Below are 20,294 nucleotides of genomic sequence, written 5' to 3'. Positions count from 1 at the left end.
GAGGAGAGGGGATGTGCAACTAAGGGGAAAATGGCAGTTTTGTTCTGCATTTCAACCTGTCATTTAGAGAGACAGAAAGGACGAACCTGTTGCTCTTATTGCTATTTATATTCTTTCCTTAGAACAGTGTTGGAAGGTGAATTGAAGGAGTGATATCTTTTCTATCCCTTCACCAACTGTACTGAGGGGTACTACCATGGGTAAAGAAGGCATCTTTTTTGCTTTCTTTGCTTGCCATATATGTTCCTGCAAAAATCATTACCTTTCTTATGCCAGAATGAGTCTCTGAAAGTGTCATATTCTCAGCCATTGTATTGCTGGACAGTATCCTGCTGCTTTACCTGCTAAGAGCATGCTTGCATTGCATCTGTGTTAGCTAACGAGAAAGATGCGTCCCCTACTATTTATTTATTATTTATTATTATTATTTACAAAAGTAATGTCTCTGTTTACATTATTGTTTTCGTGTGGGTGTAGATAGGTGTATGCGTATACATGTAGGTACGTACAAATATTAGCATCCTAGAATTTAAGGGTCTTTCTGAAATCTTTTCCATAAGCTGCCAAGTTCCATATTAAAGGCATTAAAATATTTTCTTACTATGAAGGGAAATGTATATTCTGTAAAGCAAAAATAATCTATGTCACTGAGATATCACTGGAATCAGACAAAATTTTGGTGTTGTAACCCTTCTTATTTGGGTCTTTAATTCCTCAAGGCAGTCTGGTTTTGAAAAGTACTGCTCTTAAACTCATTCCACTGTGTTTTGTGGGAAATATCTTCAGCACAGTTTAAAAGAAATGAAAAGTGCCTTTCTTGCTCTAACATTTGTTTTGTTTTTTCTTTAAATTGTTACAGCTGGCTGAGTGACTAGTGAGCTATGTTCTGCTCTCTTCTGCAATTCAGAATAGCAAAAGCTCTGTGTTTAATGCAATAACTCCTTAGGACAGTAGATTATGGGAGTGTCTTTTGTCACTAAGCATATATATATTATGGTCTAGTAAAGTGTGCAGCTTATATATGTGTCAAAGGGAGTTCTGTCTGTTCTTCTGTAGAGAAGAGATTGATCGCAGATGGATCCAATAGGTTGACAGAAGAAAGTAGAAAGAAGCAAAGGTTGTACTCAGGGCTATAGTGGATATAGAAGATTTCCTGGAGTAAAAAAAATTACTTGTATATTTTTTTAAAAATATATTAATGTTTTAGATAAGAAAGAACTATTGAAAAGGCAGAAGCATTTGTTGACTGTTCTTGAATGGACCTGGAGATGTTCTTGTACCCTTCTTGTACTGTTCTGTATCCATCAGTGAGCAGGTGATAAAAGAGTTACAAATTTCTCTATTTAGAAGGAGCTTTCATCTCCTGAAGAAAAATGAGAAGTTACTTCGAGAACTCAGAAATTTGGACTCAAGACAATGGTAAATTCTTTTAATGGCCACCTACTTATTTAAGTGTACTTGTACTTAAATGGCTCTAATTGCTTGGATATGAGAGTTGAACTCATTTTTAAAATACTTTTGTAAATTATTCATATATTTTGCACTATAGTGTAGTTATTGGTGTTATATTGAAGCTACATTGGTGTTATTTGTAAAGTGAAACTCTACAAGTAGAACATCATGAGATAGAACAAACTTCAAAATAACTTAAAATTATGAACATTTGTATGCATTACATGGAATAGTTTTAAAACTTTGATATATCAAAGTCTTCACATTTTAAGCCTCAACTAATTGTTTAGTTGTTTTCCAGTGATGTTAGTATTTGAAGACATGGAATTCTAGTTGGAGTTGTAGCACAGAATTAAAAACTTTGATTTGTTTTGTAGAAGTTGAAATAAAACCCAGTGGAGGTTTTAGAAGTGTGAGAAACCACCTTCAGTTGCTCCAGTGTCTAACAGCAAGGTGTGAACGGAAGATATTGTACTTAAAGATTCTTCATTCAGTTGCATAAGCTGCATTTGCTACAGCATTCACAAGGCACTGTTGTTAATGGGCAGTGCAGTGTCGATAAATGTGTTACTGGTTTTGCTCATTTCAGAAGCCCAGCAATTGGTACTGCCAGCACTATCCTACATCTTAGAAGTGATGGAATGGGTAAATGCTGTTCACGTATAGCAAAGCTTTAGGCTCTAGAGAAGACCAGACTAGAAAAGACAGAACATGAATATGGAAATATAGAAGGTATTCAAAAAGAAGCTATATAGTTGTACTTCCACTATCTTTTTGGTGTTTTAAAAGCCATGCTCTGTGTGTACTGTTTGCATATTTTGGTTTCATATTAGTAAAGGCACTGTCATGCAATGACCATTTTCTGTTTTACAGCCGAGAGACACACAAGATTGCAGTGTTTTATGTTGCTGAGGGACAAGAAGATAAACACTCCATTCTTACAAATACTGGGGGAAGTCAAGCCTATGAGGATTTTGTAGCTGGTCTTGGCTGGGAGGTATTTATTAAAATGTTTTTATCCTAAGTTTGTTTACAGAGAAAAATTGCAGATTGCTTCAGATATGGCTCTGTAGCATTACAAGTACTGAAATACACTGCTTTGCAAGTAGGATGTAGAGAAGAATTCTGGTTTTAATTTCATTAGCAATACTAGCTATTTAATTTTAAGCTCTTTCAATTTAAGGTTTGTGCAGGCAGAGATGATTCTTTAATGTGCAATCCTGTACTTGGCTTTCATGGACTGATTAGGAGGCATCTTGATTTCCATGTAGGTCTGTAAAGTGTTAAGTCCATTGAAATTTGAGATGTGCTCAAAGTTGGGAATCCAAAAAATAAAAATGTGCAGCTTCTCTCATGCTCCCTTCTTCCTGCCTTCCACTGCAGGCATGTATCTCTTCATACATTCCTCCCCATGTCTCTTCCAGCAGTCAGAAACACTGTGATGAACCCCATCATCTGTATGTACCTGCAGCTCTTTAGTCGCTAGTTAGATACTGTTATGAGGATTTCCTTTTTTGCATCCTTTCTTTCTGACCACACAGGATTAACTTCCATTGTAAAGTTCAACTCGTCACTGGCCCACAGAAGTACAGGAGTTACTCCTGCTCCTGGCTGGCTGCAGAGGAAACTGCAGGTTTTCTGTTCTTGTGATTTGTGTTCATCAGGAGTGTCCATATGAGTGTCCATCTTTTGTTCTTTTTCTTACTCCTTAGGTATATGAGAGCATTACTAGATTAGCAGTGTGGATAATGACTCTGACTTTTCCATAGGAACAGAGGAAAACTGCTAGAAGTCTACTGACACAAACATAGATGTTTATTTCCCACATTCCTGGTTCTTCAGGAGAAAAAAAAAATCATCACATTAGTGTCTTCAAATATCCTTCTTTAGTGGGTTAATTCTCTTAGCCTGGATCCTTTATTAACAGAAAAGCAAATATATCCCATGTGGGCAGACGTTAAATGTATTCACATCTGAGATACAGCTTTCTTTCGGCACTGTTCTAAGAGTAAAATAGCACACTAAACATGCTTATTTATTTCAGTGCCAAACTGTTTCTAAGACTTAGAAACTTATTTACGAATTATCAGTTAGTTTCCTGTGATTTTTTTCATATTCACAGAATGAAAATTTCTCAAGAAGATATATGGAATGTATCAAGACAGTTTAAAATTGTCTGGCACTCACGCAGGGTTTCTTCAGAGCTCAGGTCAAGGCTGATGTAGTATCACAGAGTTTTTAAAAATTCAAAAAGCACGTATAAGTGACTTCAGTCAACTGATCAGGAAATAGTGTAGTAAATATTCATTTACACAACCTTTCCTTTTCTCTGACCTTGTATTCCTGGCAGCATCTGTGGTGACCGTGGAATATAGAATGGCACTGCACTGCAGTTGATTTTCAGCCTAGCCAGCAAGTCTGAGCTCTTAGAAAAGCATAACTGTACTATTGTGACAATGGCCTTCACTTTTAAAAATTCAGTTGAAAGTCCATTTCAAAGTGTAAAGAATGTATTTATCACTTGATTTTTTTTTTTTTTTCCCTCCTAATGCTTCCTGGGCATTACTTCTAGGTAAATCTCACAAACCATTGTGGCTTTATGGGAGGACTGCAAAAAAACAAAAGCACTGGACTGACCACTCCATATTTTGCTACCTCAACAGTAGAAGTAATGTTCCATGTGTCAACAAGAATGCCTTCTGATTCAGATGACTCTTTAACAAAAAAGGTAAGTGTTTCTGCATAATAGATTTACTTTTGATAATAACCCAGAAAAAAGAGAGTCAAAGAAAATCAAGTAACTTTTTCTAAAGAACCATAAAATATCGTAACACCTTTACCTGCTGATAGTTGGTATTTTACTGAGGTAGGTTAAGCCATATAAATTATTCTCTACCAATTTCTAATTTTACCATGCTGTTGATTTTTGCCATCACTGCAACTGCTGACAGGATCACATGTATAGTGGTGAAAAATGCAGGGAGGTAATGGTTTATGTAGAAGAAAAAGCATTACAACTGAATGATGTTTTAGTACTTTGAGATTTCAAACATCAATTAATAAATACGCAGTGAGTACTTTTCAAGATGAGTTTTTACTCACCTAAGAGTCACGTGCTGGCTATTAACATAATTTATCCTTTAATAAAAGTTAAAAATAAAGAATTCGACAATGTTTATTGTATATAAGGTGTTTTGCCTTGGAGCAGACACAGATGCTCACCAGTGTTACGATCTCTTAGCCACGTTAAGGAAAAAATGGTTTGCTGTACTGGTATTTTTTCTTTAGAATTTAATAAATTCCGCATTAGTGATAGTAAGTTACAGTCTTGAACGTGTGTCCTATTATAAATGAATCATTGGCTACCATTAGACTGTCCCCTGTCCTATGCACATACATCTTCAGATGTGCTAATCCATTCAGTGGACACGTTAATGAGCACTGGTTGAAGTGTAATATTGGAGGAACTGAAGCTGGTTGACCTCGGCATAGAGTTTAATACTTGTAATTAAATTAGACAGTAGACAGTTAGTAAAGAGAGAAATAGCCATGCCTCTGGCAAGCTTCAATTATTAATGACTTTTTTGTTCTTTGTGTTCAACTTCAAGAAAAAAATATTATTGTTATTAGTATAGACTGACTATGAGTTCTAACTTCTCACTGTCGCATCTTAGGTTGATTTGTTTGGTGGGGTTTTTTTTAAATTAAAAAATGTTTTTCCTTGTATGCCTACAGTGCTGGTTCCTTTCTGTTCTTTATTTCCCGAAGTAGAGCCACAGTAATACTTATTACTGTTAAATGATTTATAATATTAACACTTGTTAAATGATTTATAAAAGTGGTTTAATAGCAAAATAACTAACTTTAAAATAAGATTGTTGCTATTGTTCTAGTATAGAACAGTGTATATATATCTTTTTCTAAGTTGACTGGCTTCTGTGTTTCTTAAACAGAAACTTGGGTTTATAAAAGATTGTAATTATCCTTACAATGTTTGTTTATAATCTTTTTGAATTAGAGCATTAAAAAGTGTTGACAAGGGGGAAGATGGGTCACAGTGAAAATTAGTTCATAATAAATAATTTGGAAATGCTGTGGACTTCATCAGAACACACATGTCTGTTTCCAGGAGCACCTTGAATCTACATAAGCTGTTCCTGCCAGGCAAGGTTCAGTGCTGGTCCAGGCCTCCTGTGATTTAGCTTGGGAAAATGGTGTCAGCTGGACTTTCTAGCAACTCCAGCTTGCCCCAGGCCTATTTCTCTCCTCCTTTACCCACAATTTCACTCATCAGTGTGAATTCACTCATTCGGAATATTTGAGGTCTGCATAGATATGTAGAGTGTATCAAAACATTTGGATTAGATTTGTAGCACAGCTACTGATGGACTGTTTAATCAAGCTACTTTATATCTGTGTGACTTTCTTTCCTGTTCTTCCTTGGTGTGTGGTTTTTGTTCTTCTTTTTAAGCAAGTTTCCCCATGAATGGAGGCTTGTGAGCCTGCCTCCTCCCTTCCCTAACATCTTTTGGCCCATTTCAATTGATTTGAATAGAAGCATTTTTCAAAGCTGTTATTTTCACATATGTTTAATGAAGATAGGCTAAGTAAAGAGATAGAGTGAGGTAGTTCTCCTACTCAGCAGGTAAAGACCGCATGAGAAGAAGCATTAAACACCAAGGAACCAGCACCAGAGAGAGATGCTCTGAAAGTCATTCCAAACTTGAGAAAAGCATCAGCTGAAGTTTGTGTCTTGGGAGAGGCGAGGAAGTGATATGAGGAGACATGAGTAGGCAAACAGGCTTCATTCTTTTACTAGTTCTGTAACTACTCACACTGCTTAGACTGAACACATCAGCAAAATGAATGAGTTTTATGAGATGCTGTCCAGCTCACACACTATAGGGGACCTCAGAATCATTTGAGAGCTATGTGTCTGCTAACAATTGTAGTTGTTCTGAGTGCATGCACTGTTCATGACCTCCAGAGAAACTTGAGTTTTGAGCTTCTCAACAGGTCTTTCATGTGCTTTCTTTGTCTATTTCATTCAATGGGAGAAAAACAAGCAAACTTGCAGCAGTTGTCTTAGAACTGCTGCTGGTTTTTATATTGTAAATGTGCCTAGAGGTGCATGATAGGTTCATCTTATAAATGGAAATTAAATTAAATTAAAACAAAACTTCTTCCTGCCAGTCGAGTCACTGCAAAATCAAGATTCTGCTGTTTCAGAGGCTAAGCCAATTTTAAACTTATTTTCCATCAGTCTTACAGAGTAGTAAATAAAACTTTTAACTGTCTTGGATACCTCTGAAGCATTTGTTTCTGAAGACATGAACAAGAACAAGAAAAGACATGAATTCAGGGAGAACAGATGAAAATCTTCTGAATGTGTAAAAGAACTTAACATTGAAATGCATATCTAGAATAGGTATTTAATTTGCAAATAGTAAATTAAAGATTTAATGCTGATAATGCAATCCATTTTTGGTTTTCTTAAAGGTTAGAGTAACAAGTATTTATACTACCCTTACAAGAAAAAACTTGCAAAGAAAATATCACAATTAAATGAAACTGTGAAGATTCTCAGTTCACAGAGTGAGAAAGCTCCTGTATGTGCCTCTACAGTTTATCTCCTGTCTAGCTCCTCCTTCCTTAGCCTTATAAAGGAGTGAAGTCGTTGTAGGTGAGAGTATTATACACAAGATATGTAAATAAAAGTAGTAATATTGTTAATGATTAGAATACTAATTCTTCTTGGACTTTGGGTGTATTACATGACTCTAGGTTATGTGTGACATCTTCCTAACCACGTAAAAGGTTTATAGCTCCCAGTATTTATAGTTAGCTTTTTTATTATGGTATTAACATGTATTGGGAACTTGAAGGTTTATAGATGTAAATTACTAGTACAATATTTTTTTTGAGTTACAAATAAATACACATGCTGCTTTAAAAAAAACCACACCGCACACACCATAGTTGTTGAAACAAAGTTTTGTGAAAAATTCAACTAGAGGGTAGATATGCTGCAGAGAGCATTGCTGCTTACATTTAATGGGCAAAAGTAGCTGCATTAAGCCATTACTTCAGACGTTTCTGCTCCTTCTGTTCTTTTTGTAATGAACACTTTCCTTTTTGAAGAAGAAAAAAGTTGGGGCTAACTGTTGTATCATAAGAAAATATAATAGCCTTTTTTGTCCCTCCTTTAGGTAAGTGGGTATTAGAAATTACAGTAATTTTGGCAAGAGTTCAAGGGTTAATGCAACAGATAAATAAAAGGAATTTTCTGTAAATTGAGCCCTGCATTATTTCACTTGTCTTGCCTTTCCAAAGCTAACTCATTTAATTTTAAAAAGTAAATACTTAAATTCTTCCTGACAGTGTGCTTTGCTTTTACTATCGTTTATTACTTCAATTATACTTGGTATCACTTAGAACAATCTGCCATTTGGAAATTTCAGTATAGCCTGCAGCTTAGTATTAAGTCTGGCTGCTATTGTAACATGTACAGCATATGACACTAATGTATCAAAATTAGATTTGATCATCCCTCCTGGTTATATTTATTTCACGTTTCTTTTGTATTCAGTTAACATAAATGTATTAGGAGAGCTGACACATGATGATGGCTATAGAGTAAGAATATTTTAAAGTATTTTGAGTTAAATTTGAAATTTCAGGTAACCTAACAGTCGGTCATTTTTATATATTTGTTTTAATGGAGTAGAGTTTCAAAGCAAACCTAAAAAAAATCTGTTTGTGTCTGACATCTCCTCAGGGCTGTCTTCCCGACAGCTCCAGTTTAAAATAGCTAAAACAGAGCTCTTAATCTCTTTCTCATTGCCACCTTTCAGGATCACCACGGATAACATGACCATTGTGCCTGTCACTTGTGCCCATAGCCTGAAATCATCTTTAATTTGGTCCACTTTCTGCATTCTTGCATTCAGTCTGTGCTTAAGACTGTTCTTTTTTTCTACGTAACATTGCTTCTAACATAGCCTTTCCATACACACAGTTAAAATTTATTGACTATATCCTAAACTGTTTTGATTGCTGAACCTTCCCTTCTCTGGCCTTGACGCTTTCATTCTTGAAGAATGCTGCTAAAAAAGACATTCTTCTAATCTTTAGCACCTTTTTACAGTTTCTTTGCATTTTTCCATCTCCATTTTGTGTCTTGCCTTATGCTTAGATAATAAACACTCTAGAACAGTTTGATTTGCATTTATGCAGTATAGAATATTGGTGTATAACCTATAGTTCCAGGTGTTTCAGCTATACTGTATTACTGGTTACTTGAATATAACATTATTTTAGAGATTTTTATTATTTATATTATTGCTGTGCCTTACATCTTTAATAAGGATTTGCACTTTGTTTTGCTTACTGTGATTTATGCACATACAAAGTTGTAAATTTACGAGGACGAGGTCAGGAAATGAATGTGAAGATGTAGTGGCTTATACAACTGGTGGTGAATTTTGAGTAACACTGACACTGATTTCAGTCTTGGCACCTGTATGTTCTGTGTGCACCAAATCTGATTCTGTTAGATAACATTGGGACCACACCTTTTTCTTGGGAAACCATGTTGCTGTTGGTCTTTTAGGTTTCAGTGAGCAGTGGTGGTTGTAGCTCAGTATCTTTGTCCCACTTTTGTGCAGGACACTGAATTCTGGGATGCTTCCAATTCAATACAAAGACATAAAGAATCCAGATTAAAGTCGAAAGAGGTCAGACTCTGGCTCTTCTGTGGTGTAATAATTACAGTGAATGATGGATTCTCCAAATGTTTGCTGTGCTTGCAGGAGAGCTTTGTCATGGAGCACTGCTCAATTACAAGGTCCTTCAATAGGGTACTGAAAAATGAAGATGGAAAACTGAAATTCTTTCTAAAAAGTTTATGCAAAACCTAGCAGACCTTGGAAAGCTTTTCAAGACAATTTCAGGTGTTGGATCTCTTCCATGAGTCAGGTGTTTTTGATGAGTCAAAATACCACCATTCAAGCTTTCTTATAAGCTTTGCTTTCTGACCAGCGTGAGGACATCTGAAAGAAGCAATAAGGAGCACTATGTTAGTGCCAGAGCTGCCTCTGATCTACTCTTGAAAAAGGAACAGAATGACTTATCCAGAACTTAATTATTCTTCAAACATAAAGATCCAATCTTGTTTACTTGTCTATTATTTTTGTCAGTCTTCTACCTCCTATAATGGAAACAAGGCATTGATCATAGTTTACATCTTGTTAAAAATTCCCATTCGCAGTTTATAGCATCGTCCACCTACTTGCACCATCTGATTTTGACTCTCAATCCATTGTATCACAGAATCATCTAGGTTGGAAAAGACATTGAAGATCATCCAGTCCAACCATTAACCTAACACTGACAGTTCTCAACTACACCATATCCCTTAGCACTATGTCAACCTGACTCTTAAACACCTCCAGGGATGGGGACTCCACCACCGCCCTGGGCAGCCCATTCCAACGCCTGACAACCCGTTCTGTAAAGAAATGCTTCCTAATATCCTGTCTAAACCTTCCCTGGTGCAACTTGAGGCCATTCCCTCTTGTCCTATTGCTTGTTACTTCATCAAAGAGACTCATCCCCAGCTCTATGCAACTTCCTTTCAGGTAGTTGTATGTCACAGAGATGCCATTCTACACTTTACTCAAACCAGATCTTTGCCAAACTGTTCTTGGTAGTAATTGTGAGGTAAAGTACACCTGACAGGACTTGGAACTCCTTAGAATAATCTGATTCATTTTCCTTTTCCTCTGAAGAAGTTAGTGCTTTTAGCCTGGAATGTATCCTCACACCTCTGTGGGTGTATAAAGCAGACTTAGAAATTGGAGAGAAAAGTCATTAACGGCTTCAGTACACTTGGCATCCAAAAATGTGTCCCTTTTCAGTAGTCAACCTCCTGAAATAACCACACAATACATTTTTATCACACCAAAATCTGTGTCAGTCTGATGTCGAAGCATGCATCAGTAGTGATGCTCTGTCTGGGTAGCTTTCACAGAAGTGCAAGAACTGATGTCCTGTCTGATTAACTGCAGGTATCAGTAACAGGTACACAGGGGCAACCTTTGATAAATGAAATTCAGAGGCAATGATGCCCTCCAGAAGCTGCACTATCTAAACTCTCTGTCTTGTATTTTAAAGCCATTTATTTGGCATGTGCACTGCCACCATCCCTTGTTTCTAACAGTGTATAAGTTTGTCATCTTTGAGTCCAAAGATGGTAAGTAAAGGAGGGCTAATTCTTGTAGTAAATAGTTCAGTATTGCTGAATTAGGAATGGTGCAGTGCAGTGATGGGTGCATCAGTCCTAGTTCTGCTTTTTGGCTCTCAGTTCAGTGAGTTCAGTCGGTGCATCAGATGGCCATCCCTCAGTCTGGGTTCATGTAGTTTTTTCATGTTCCCCAAGAATTCATCTCTAAACTGATTTGCCTCTTGCTTTCTTTTTGATTAGGTAGCCTCATCCTCCCTGAGCTTTTCTCTTGCTACTAAGTGCGGGCCTGTCAGTCCCGCATACCCTTCTGTCATTGTCATATTTCGACATATAGTTTGACTGTCACTTCATCAAGGAAGGTAGGAGAGGCCCTCAGAACAATTCCATGGTTAGTTGTCTTTTACAGCGTTAGTCATTGTTAAGTGTCATCCAGGGTTTCTGCAGCTGGTGTTTGCATGTTGCACATCAGTCATTCAGGTTGCTGCCTGGTTTTGTTCTAATCTAGTCAAATAAAACTCAGCATAGTGAATGTTGTTATAACCAGTTCTTTTGTTGGGGTGGATTTATGGTTAACACAAGAGAATCCCTAAGTAAGTGTTGTTCAAAATAATTCAGCCATCCACAAAAGAGTCAAGAACAGCTCGCTTCAAAGAACTGCAGTCATTGTAGATTAGGTGTACGTATGATCTGGTCCAGGCAAAACAAATGACTTGTTGAGCATCAGACAAGATGTGTAGGGTATTGATGCCATCTGTCCTTTACCCAGTCCAACACTGAAAAAAAATCCTTTTCTTATAGCAATACAACCCTGTTTTTCAGTCTGATACAATTTAAAGCTAGCAGAGAAGAACAGAAGCAGCTTCTTTTTTTCCTTTTTCTTTTTTTTTTTTAAAAAAAAAAAAGTCTGCTGCTGACAGCCAGTATAAGACTACAGATAAGATGAAGGTAGCATTCCAGGAGATTCTGTAATATAAACAAGTGAATACTTGCAATGAAATTTCTCTGATGACTGTGTTTATGTTTTGCTTTTATTTAAAGTGCAGTTATGTTCTGAAAATGAGTACAGAAAATTGCTGCCTTTTTATATACGATAACTTCTTGTAAGTGCTCAGATTAGTATCTGCATGTTACCTGTTAACAGCAGTTCACAGTGTTGTCCTTTGAATAACAATAAGGCAGTTGACAAATTCTACCTACCTAAAGCTGTGCAAACAAACTGAAAACTCTGGGTAAAGACAATTGTCAGCTATAATTGGTGATGCACAAGGAGGAAAACATGAGATTCCAGCTTGAATTTTCAGAAATGGCCCTTACTGGAAAGAAACTCACATTTAATAATCTGAATGTATTTGATCAGTATACTTAAAACCTCTCTCTGTGATGTTAACATTTATTTATCAGATGGTAATGTTTAGCGGAAGGAGCATTTTGGAGTTTCAGTGCAGATAATTCCAAAGTGTTCAAGATATTCCTTAATCTGGTTATATGATTACAACTGAGGATACAGCATTGATTTTGAGGAACCCATTTGGGCATTCTGAGCCAAATCAGGAGCCTTTTTTTGCGGGTGGGGTGTTATTTTTACAAAGGTATACAGGTTTCATGGGAAATGAGCATTTAGTTTAGTTAATCTAGGGGCTATGAAAAATGCAGTAGCTATTCTCCTTTAAAAGCTTTTTGTTTGTAGTAGCCAGTTTGGAATTTGGCTAGAATGATGAGGGTAAAGACTGCTCGGATACATAGCTTTTAAACAGATGTTTATTCATATACTTTAAAAGTTCATATAGAATTTAGTAATTCCCTGCCTATCAGTGATGGCAATCTTGAAAGCATTTTAGTAAATCAGATTGAATCATCCTGCATTCTTGAGATAACATCAACAAAATTTTAACTTTCAGTAGAAAACAGATATTGACATCTGTTAATTTAACTAGACTTTGGCACCAATCTGTAAAAATCTATAGCACAAACTAATACTGTCATTGAAATTGTAAGAGAACTACAGTGTAATTTGGTTATTTTATTAATTTTTCTGTATTTCTTTTTAATGGGTTTCTCCTTTTGAAATATGAGCATTTAGTATAGCTGTATGACTATAGAATGTATTTAAACTGATGGGTTTTTATTCCTGCTTCTCCAGCTAAGACATTTAGGAAATGATGAAGTACACATTGTCTGGTCAGAGCATACTCGAGATTATAGAAGAGGAATAATTCCAACTGAATTTGGTGATGTTCTTATAGTTATCTATCCCATGAAAAACCATATGTTCAGTATCCAGATCATGAAAAAGCCTGAGGTAAGGGGTTTTTTCCTTTGTGCTTCCTTCATATGTTTCATATGAACTGTGTTTTGTTTAGAATCTGAATTTTTGGTATAATAGATTGATCCAACAAGGCAGTGCGTCTTTAACATTGACAATTGCAGTGGTGGTAGGAGGAAGAGGAAGAGCTCAGTGAATACAATGCATAGTAAAATTAGTAACTTGAAATTGCAAAGGCCTGATCCTGTCAAGCATATCTGCTAACATCATAAACTGAAAACAAAGCTAGAATATTCTGCATAATCATTTAAATATCAAGATAAACTTGGCAAACTTTTTTCTCAAATCTGATACCTGACTATGGTAGTTGAATAATAGCCTGCTTCAGCTTTCTCCATCCATGTCGTATTCCCCCTTCTTTTTCCCAAAGCTAGTTTTTACTTTCTCCTTGACTCCACACAAGAATTTGGAGATTAATTTGGCAAAGCTAGACCATTCAGCTGTTAGGCATATGAACACACACTCTGATGACTGTTCCTCAAATGTCTGTGCTGGCCCTGTTCTTAAAACAGTGGTTTAGGGTAGTGAACACTGACTGAGTAAAAGTAGTCATGAGTGTTTGTACTGCATGGTTTCTGTGTGTGATGTCACTTGCCGTGAATTTCTGCACTTTAAATATTAAAATTCTTTCTAGAAGCACTAATATTAATAAATGAAGTATGGCAGAAATCGGATTCCCTCTCTATGATGACTGCCTCTATCTGATGATAGGCATGAAATGATACCCAGTACATGGTCTTGTTGTTACTGGGTGACTTATTTTTTTAATTAATAAGTATATTCTTTCTTTTACTACTTTAAGTACAAACAGTTGTATTATTGGAAGTGTGCAGGTTAAGAAGGGAAAAAGAAACCTGCTGAGAGCAGGGATTGCTGTTAGTCCAACAAGAAGTCCTTGTGTGTGAAAAAAGAAGTGCCTTCCATCAGATTTCAGTATTCTCAAAGCTACATTAAGTGACTGATGGCAAAAATAATACAGGGATCTAAAATTCTTTTGCAACATTGGTTTCATCTTAGCAGGAAGAATATTTAGTGTACACTCTGCTCCATTTGCTGACCTGATGCATAAGCTTTGCTCTTCTTTACATGCTTTATGCTTGCAGCTTCAGAACTTTATTCACATGTACAGGAAATGAAGATACTTAATAGAGTTTTAATTTCTTTATTTTTTTTTTTAAATTACAAAATCATTATTGATTAGAGAAGAATATAATGTCAAAATATAAGATCCATCTGTTCTGTAAACCTTTTGGGTGCTATCTATACTAAACATCAGGGTTTTCTACTGATCTCACAAATAAGGCTTTACACTTAGGGTCCAAAGAGGCCAAACTTTGACCACAGATTTCTCCTGTAAAGGGCTTACAGTCCATTTGTATAGATACCATAGAAAGGAAGAACAAATAGGAGAAGAAAATAAAATGGAAGGTGAGGGTCGGTTCACCAGTAATTGTGTGACAGTTGCACGTTGTGTTGGTCCTTATGGACATGTTATATCTAAAGCCATGATAAATATTATTTTTAAATTTGGGTAATTATTCCTTTTGCGTACTACCACCTACAATATTGTCATCTAGCCTTTCAACCTCATAAACATCATATGCATGACTGTTCCTAGGATTTTGGCAGCAAATGTTGTAAATAAGCTTTGATGAGACATAGTATTCAAATGGTTGCTTAATTTCTTCAAATGCTGTGTTATCTGTTACCAAGGATATCAAGCAGTTACATGGCTATATATTTCTGCAAGAGAAAAGGTCTGTCATGGAGCACAATAACTGGTCTGATTATCTAGCAATGAGGAGGGGAAAAAAAGATATATTTGAGTGCTCTATTGTTAATGTTGATTGCTAATTGTTACAGCTAAGATCTTGCTTTATGTTGAATTTCTTAATTTTTTATTCAGGTTCCATTTTTTGGTCCACTCTTTGATGGTGCTATTGTGAATGGAAAAATTCTTCCTATTATGGTTCGTGCAACAGCTATAAATGCAAGCCGTGCATTGAAATCATTAATCCCATTATACCAAAACTTGTATCCTTTCACTCAAGTGTTTTCCAAGGCATATACATTCCCTTGCAGTTCTACAGATATGATCTTCATGTTTTCTGTCATCTTATATTTTTGTCGGATTAATATAGGGAAAATAATTTCATTTTTTTTATGATGATGGTGCCTTTAGGAAACTTAAACACATAGAAGAGTATTCAGTGAAGACCAGCTTTTCTTAATTAGGTGAAGAATAGATTCAGTGCTGAAAAATTGCCCGTTTCTAATGTTAATAAAAATTTTTGTTAACAAAATTATTTTAATTATTATTTTGTGAGTAGACTTTCTAAAATAGCAATGTCATGGTGTTAATAATCTTTCTTTCCTTAAACATGTTAAGTATACATCCAGTATTAATGTGACCTAGTTTTGTTTTCTAGTTCCAAGAAGGATGTGAATGCTTCTTGCCTTCAAGATGAGAAATTTGTTACATTTATGTCATACAGATTTTGTTATTCAGCTCAGAATACAAGGTTGTTGTCAAAATGATGTTAGTGTCTTTGTAAAGATGTCAGAAAAGGCTATCTCTTTTTTTTGTTGTTGGAACTGAAATTGTAGTTTTTTGAAAGAGCTGCTCTTGGAAGAATAGATTTACCAACCAGAAATGTAAAAACATAAGGTAAGTCAGTCACTTATACTTCTCCCCTTCTTAAGATTGAGTTCTGTTATATACCTGTTATATATTCTGTTAGTTAAATATAAAAGAACGTACTATCTTTTAATGTCATAAATTGACAGATAAGTTTAAATTTAGATCTAGAAGAAATTCTGTGCTTAATTTCCACCCAAGCTGTAGATACTTGTATTTGTCATGTGACAGATTGTTGCTAAAATACTCTGTTTTTTCGAAGGCTGACTGTTAATACTTACAGAGTTTTGGATTAGATATGATGAAGTGAATTTACAGATGAATGATGGATGGTGTTTGATGTGATCACGTTAAATGATGTTTGTGCCATTTCTGTAGAAGACAGATGTTGATTCATTGTATTTTTGTGTTTGGAAAGGTCCGATCTTTTTGTCATTTCTCAAGTGGCATAATCAAAGAATTTAAAATGTATTATCATCATTATATCATGAAAAGTGAGGGCTTATAGCATTATATTGATGTATAGTGATGAGCAATTTGAAAACAGATTACTTTGAAATAGCAGACTTTCAGTACCAAAATACACCACAAACTTGTATGTTTAAACCTCTTTACAGAATATGGAAGTTGTAATAAATTCCTTGGACATAGCTTGCCAGCTCAATGTCTAGGAATTGTCCAGTTCCTAAGAGCTGTGTATTGCACATTCACTTTAGAATCACAGAATCATCTATGTTGGAAAAGACATTGAAGATCATCAAGTCCAACCATTAACCTAACACTGACCGTTCCCAACTACACCATATCCCTCAGCGCTGGGTCAGCCCGACTCTTAAACCCCTTCAGGGATGGGGACTCCACCACTGCCCTGGGCAGCCCATTCCAACACCTAACAACCCGTTCTGTAAAGAAATACTTCCTAATATCCTGTCTAAACCTTCCCTGGTGCAACTTGAGGCCATTACCTGTTGTCCTATCACTTGTTACTAAATTCAGTTCTCCAAATAATACTTTTTATATGCATCAAAGCACTGCATGTCATTTATGACATAATGTGGCCTCCGTTAAAATGTTGATATTTGTCTCCTAATATGGTTAGCATGATAACTGGAAAGCATTACATATACTTAATATTAGTATTGGTTGGTGGGTTTTGTATCATCACTTGGTAAGCTTATGAAACACCAGTTGATTGGGCACTGATATTAAAGGGCAGCTTTGTTAAGTAGTTGGTGGAATTCTTTTTCTACCTGGCTTGGAGTATCTTATATTCGGTGCTTTGTATAATACTTTAAAAATTAAAATGGGGGTGTGGGCAGTTGTTTAAAAGCTGTTTGCGTGGCATGAAATTAGAAAAAACTCTACAAACTTCCCTGGCTTGAATTAGGCTATGGTAGAGTCAGTTGTGTCAGTGGAGAACAGCAAAAAAATGTTAAACTTCAAAGTTTGGCCTGGCTCTCAGTGGTTTAAAAAACGCTTGATTAAAAACATCATGGACATGCTCTTGGTGTTTAACCCATGGCCAGATTTGAGGTCAAGAAGGAATTTCCCTCATACAAGAATGGCAAAGACTGGTGGGTGTTTCCTGTAACATGGACATGGTCTGTTAACTAGGAATATTTGAAAATTGAATCTAATTATGTTTCTGCAATAGCAGGGAATTGAAGACATCAGGGATTGACTTTAGTGTCTCCCACTTTTTTCCTCTGGCATATTTTAGCTATGGCTGTAGCACTTCACTACTGGCTTTTAAGTTTGTTGTGTACAGAAGGGTTGTGGGGGCAGGAGTATTTTATAGTCTGTGGTTAAATAGCTTTTCTGGAGACCCTGCCAGAGTTAATGTCTTTTGTGGAAAACAGGACTCATTGATCAAGGTGGTCTTTCCTTGTGTTGGAGTGTTGCTGGAGCAAAGAAAAAGAGGGCTCAGAGTGGTGAAAACAATACATTCAAAGAGGGAGGAAAAAAGGAACAGAAGAGCTATTGCTTAGAAGGTACACCAAAAGGAAAGACCCAGCTGGAAAAGTGAAGCTGATAATCAAGGCTTCCCACACGTCCAGGACCATAATGGTGTCAGTGAAAGAGAATTCTGAAGTGATGAGCTCGAAATTAATTTTTGTTTACCTATGAGTATCTAATATACTGGAGCAGTGTTAGCTTATTAGGAACTTTGATGATGATTAGTAGAAATACAGTTGAATGTGGATCTTGAGGGAACAAGAATATTGAGACTTCTGTCAAACAGAAGTATAGGGCTTGAAGTGTGTTCTGTATTAGCTCTCTTTCTACTGTAGTAGACCAGCAGAAATAGTTAATTCCAAAGCCAGCATCAGTGTATGGATGTCTCCATGTTGTTGGTGTGTTGGTTCATTTCACTGTGCTGTGTAATACTTGGTGGGCACCTTTTGACTCAGCGTGGAGTTGGTGATATATATGTAGGTCTGTGCTTATCTCTTTTGGGGGAATATTTACAATGTTATGTTGTAGATCTTTGCAGTGATGGATCATGGTAAGCTCTTAATTAAACTAGGACTGTGTTGATTTGCTTGCGTATGGGATGTGAAGAAAGTGGCACTGAGTTTGGCCCTCCTACTTTCGAGGCTTATCCATCCTCTGAGTTAGTGCATTTTCTAAGTGCGGACCTGACAAAAAATCAGCTGTCATTTGTAATCAGCAGGGATATTCAGTCCTCTTCATGTAACTTGATTGCAACTTTTTCCTTATTGCTCTAGTCTGTTAATCACAATGTGGCAATGGGTAGTACGTGTGAATAGTATAATAACGGTTGCATGGATACAGGAAATTCTGCTCATCTCCCTTTTATAGTCTGCCCCAACTTTGAGCATGTATTGTACAGTCTGAAGTAGCTTTCTGAGATTGACATATTCTGTCAATCATCTTTGTCTTTCTGGTATTATTTTGACCCTTCTGATAGCAAACTTAGACAGGAAAACACTTTGAGGATTTGATTTTGTTAATGAGTTTTAAAGGTTTCATCTGCTCTGTGTTTTTATTCTTTGCTTCGAATACTATAACGGTATGTTTGCTTACTGTAGTATTTTAAGATTAAAAATGTACTAAATTTATCAGCAAACATGAGTCGCACATGGCAGGTCTCCTGCTTTAACTTGATGCTTGACATACTCATTGCTGCAACTGCGTGGAGAGAATACTGCCATTTTGGGTGGAGTTTCTCCACTGATTTGTGGAATTTGCTTTAGTTTTCCCTTCGCAGATTCTGCAGTCCCTCACAATCTTTTGGTGGCCTAGCTTTCTTGTAACAGTACCCCCTCACCAACAGGTGGCATACATGCACAGTAGCAGGTGACACACACAAAATACTTGTATTGTCTTGCTAATGAAGCAGCAGTACCCCCTTTTCTGTGGCATAGTTGATGTGTTTCTTCTTCTCATTGCATTTGTCGTTGTCTTAAGAAGTACCTGCTTATCTCCTGAATGCACTCCAGCTGCACATATGCTAGGAAAACTTGTAAGACTCATAACTGCAGGTGTAGTAATGGGACTGAATGTTGAGAACAATCATTTTCACTATAATGTAGAATAAGGAGGCCAATATTTAGGGGATTGTTAAATACTCTTTATTTACTAAATTGCATTGAAATTCCTGATAGGAATAGTTTTATTCATGGCTTGCATCTCAGAGCAAGCACTTTGTCACATTCTGAATTCGGAATATACAATGTGTAGTAAATGGATCAATACTAAGTATTTTGAACAATAGAAAGAGTGGGTTCATATAAAATTTTACTTAAACTTCATGAATAAACAACAGGTGTTAGCCAGATGTCAAGAGATACACAAAGATAATGTTCTTTACTTAGCATAGTAGGCATCTCCAGTGGTCCAACTTGTTAAAATTATTGCAACAAAACAGGAAAAAGACTAGAAACCTTGTGGGACTGAAATTCCAGTTGTGAAACAACTAGTGTTACTTTTTGCACTTTGTACACAAATTTTGGAGTGTTTCCTCTGTATTAAAAACTCAGAGCTGAGAAGAAGGTTTCTTGCTTGATGCGATACTCAACTTCTCCAAGAAAGGTTTTTATTGAAACTTGGTAGTATTGCTGTTTGTTGTGCCTGCTTGACCATCATCTGCCTCAGGATAGAATTGCAGACATTGGAAAGTTTATCTTCAAAAAGAAAGCGTTCGTTATTAATGACATACAGTGAGCAAAGAGTATTCTTCAGATTCTCTGGCCATATTTGTCTCATTTAATTAAGAATATTTGTTTGATTTACATTTTCAAACTGGAATTTGTGAAGATTTTGGAGGTGTTCACTAATACAGAAACTTAGAAGTTAAAGCTGTAAAGCACTGATTTTGGCAATGCCAGTTTCCCTTCCTCTTAAGTCCAGTAAGTTTTCTATCTTAGAGATGCATGAGCATCTGTAAGAAAAAAATGAATACAGGGATACTGCATCAATGATAATTGTGTGTCAAATGGAAAAGGCATAAAGGGTGCTCTCTCTCCTTAAAGCTGTATCGTTAATTCATTTTTCACAGTGCCACTAATTAATTTTGTATAGTGAAAGAACTAATGCATGCCATTATAATTGCTCTTTTACTATGTTCTGGTTTAGAATTTTTTTGAACTGCTACATGTGAAAATTCTCGGCAA

General features: G+C 36.2%; 1 protein-coding gene across 15 annotated transcripts in view; it reads left to right on the top strand.

Annotated features, from left to right (window-relative positions):
- Positions 1-20,294, top strand: part of RALGAPA1 (Ral GTPase activating protein catalytic subunit alpha 1) — a 135,797-nt gene that overhangs the window by 89,857 nt on the left and 25,646 nt on the right. For 14 of the 15 annotated variants that reach the window (XM_074824645.1, XM_074824644.1, XM_074824633.1 and 11 more), the window contains 5 exons: positions 1,348-1,419; positions 2,326-2,449; positions 4,025-4,180; positions 12,837-12,995; positions 14,926-15,053. In XM_074824645.1, coding sequence (XP_074680746.1) covers positions 1,348-1,419; positions 2,326-2,449; positions 4,025-4,180; positions 12,837-12,995; positions 14,926-15,053 — 639 coding nt within the window. Of the gene's footprint in view, positions 1-1,347; positions 1,420-2,325; positions 2,450-4,024; positions 4,181-6,951; positions 7,128-12,836; positions 12,996-14,925; positions 15,054-20,294 lie in introns of those variants that run through there. The other variant, XM_074824641.1, reaches the window with a different exon arrangement.

The sequence above is a fragment of the Strix aluco genome, chromosome 4 (assembly GCF_031877795.1).
Source record: "Strix aluco isolate bStrAlu1 chromosome 4, bStrAlu1.hap1, whole genome shotgun sequence".
Taxonomy (NCBI): domain Eukaryota; kingdom Metazoa; phylum Chordata; class Aves; order Strigiformes; family Strigidae; genus Strix; species Strix aluco.
The sequence above is the reverse complement of the archived record's forward strand: the minus strand, read 5'-3'. Positions and strand labels throughout refer to the sequence as shown.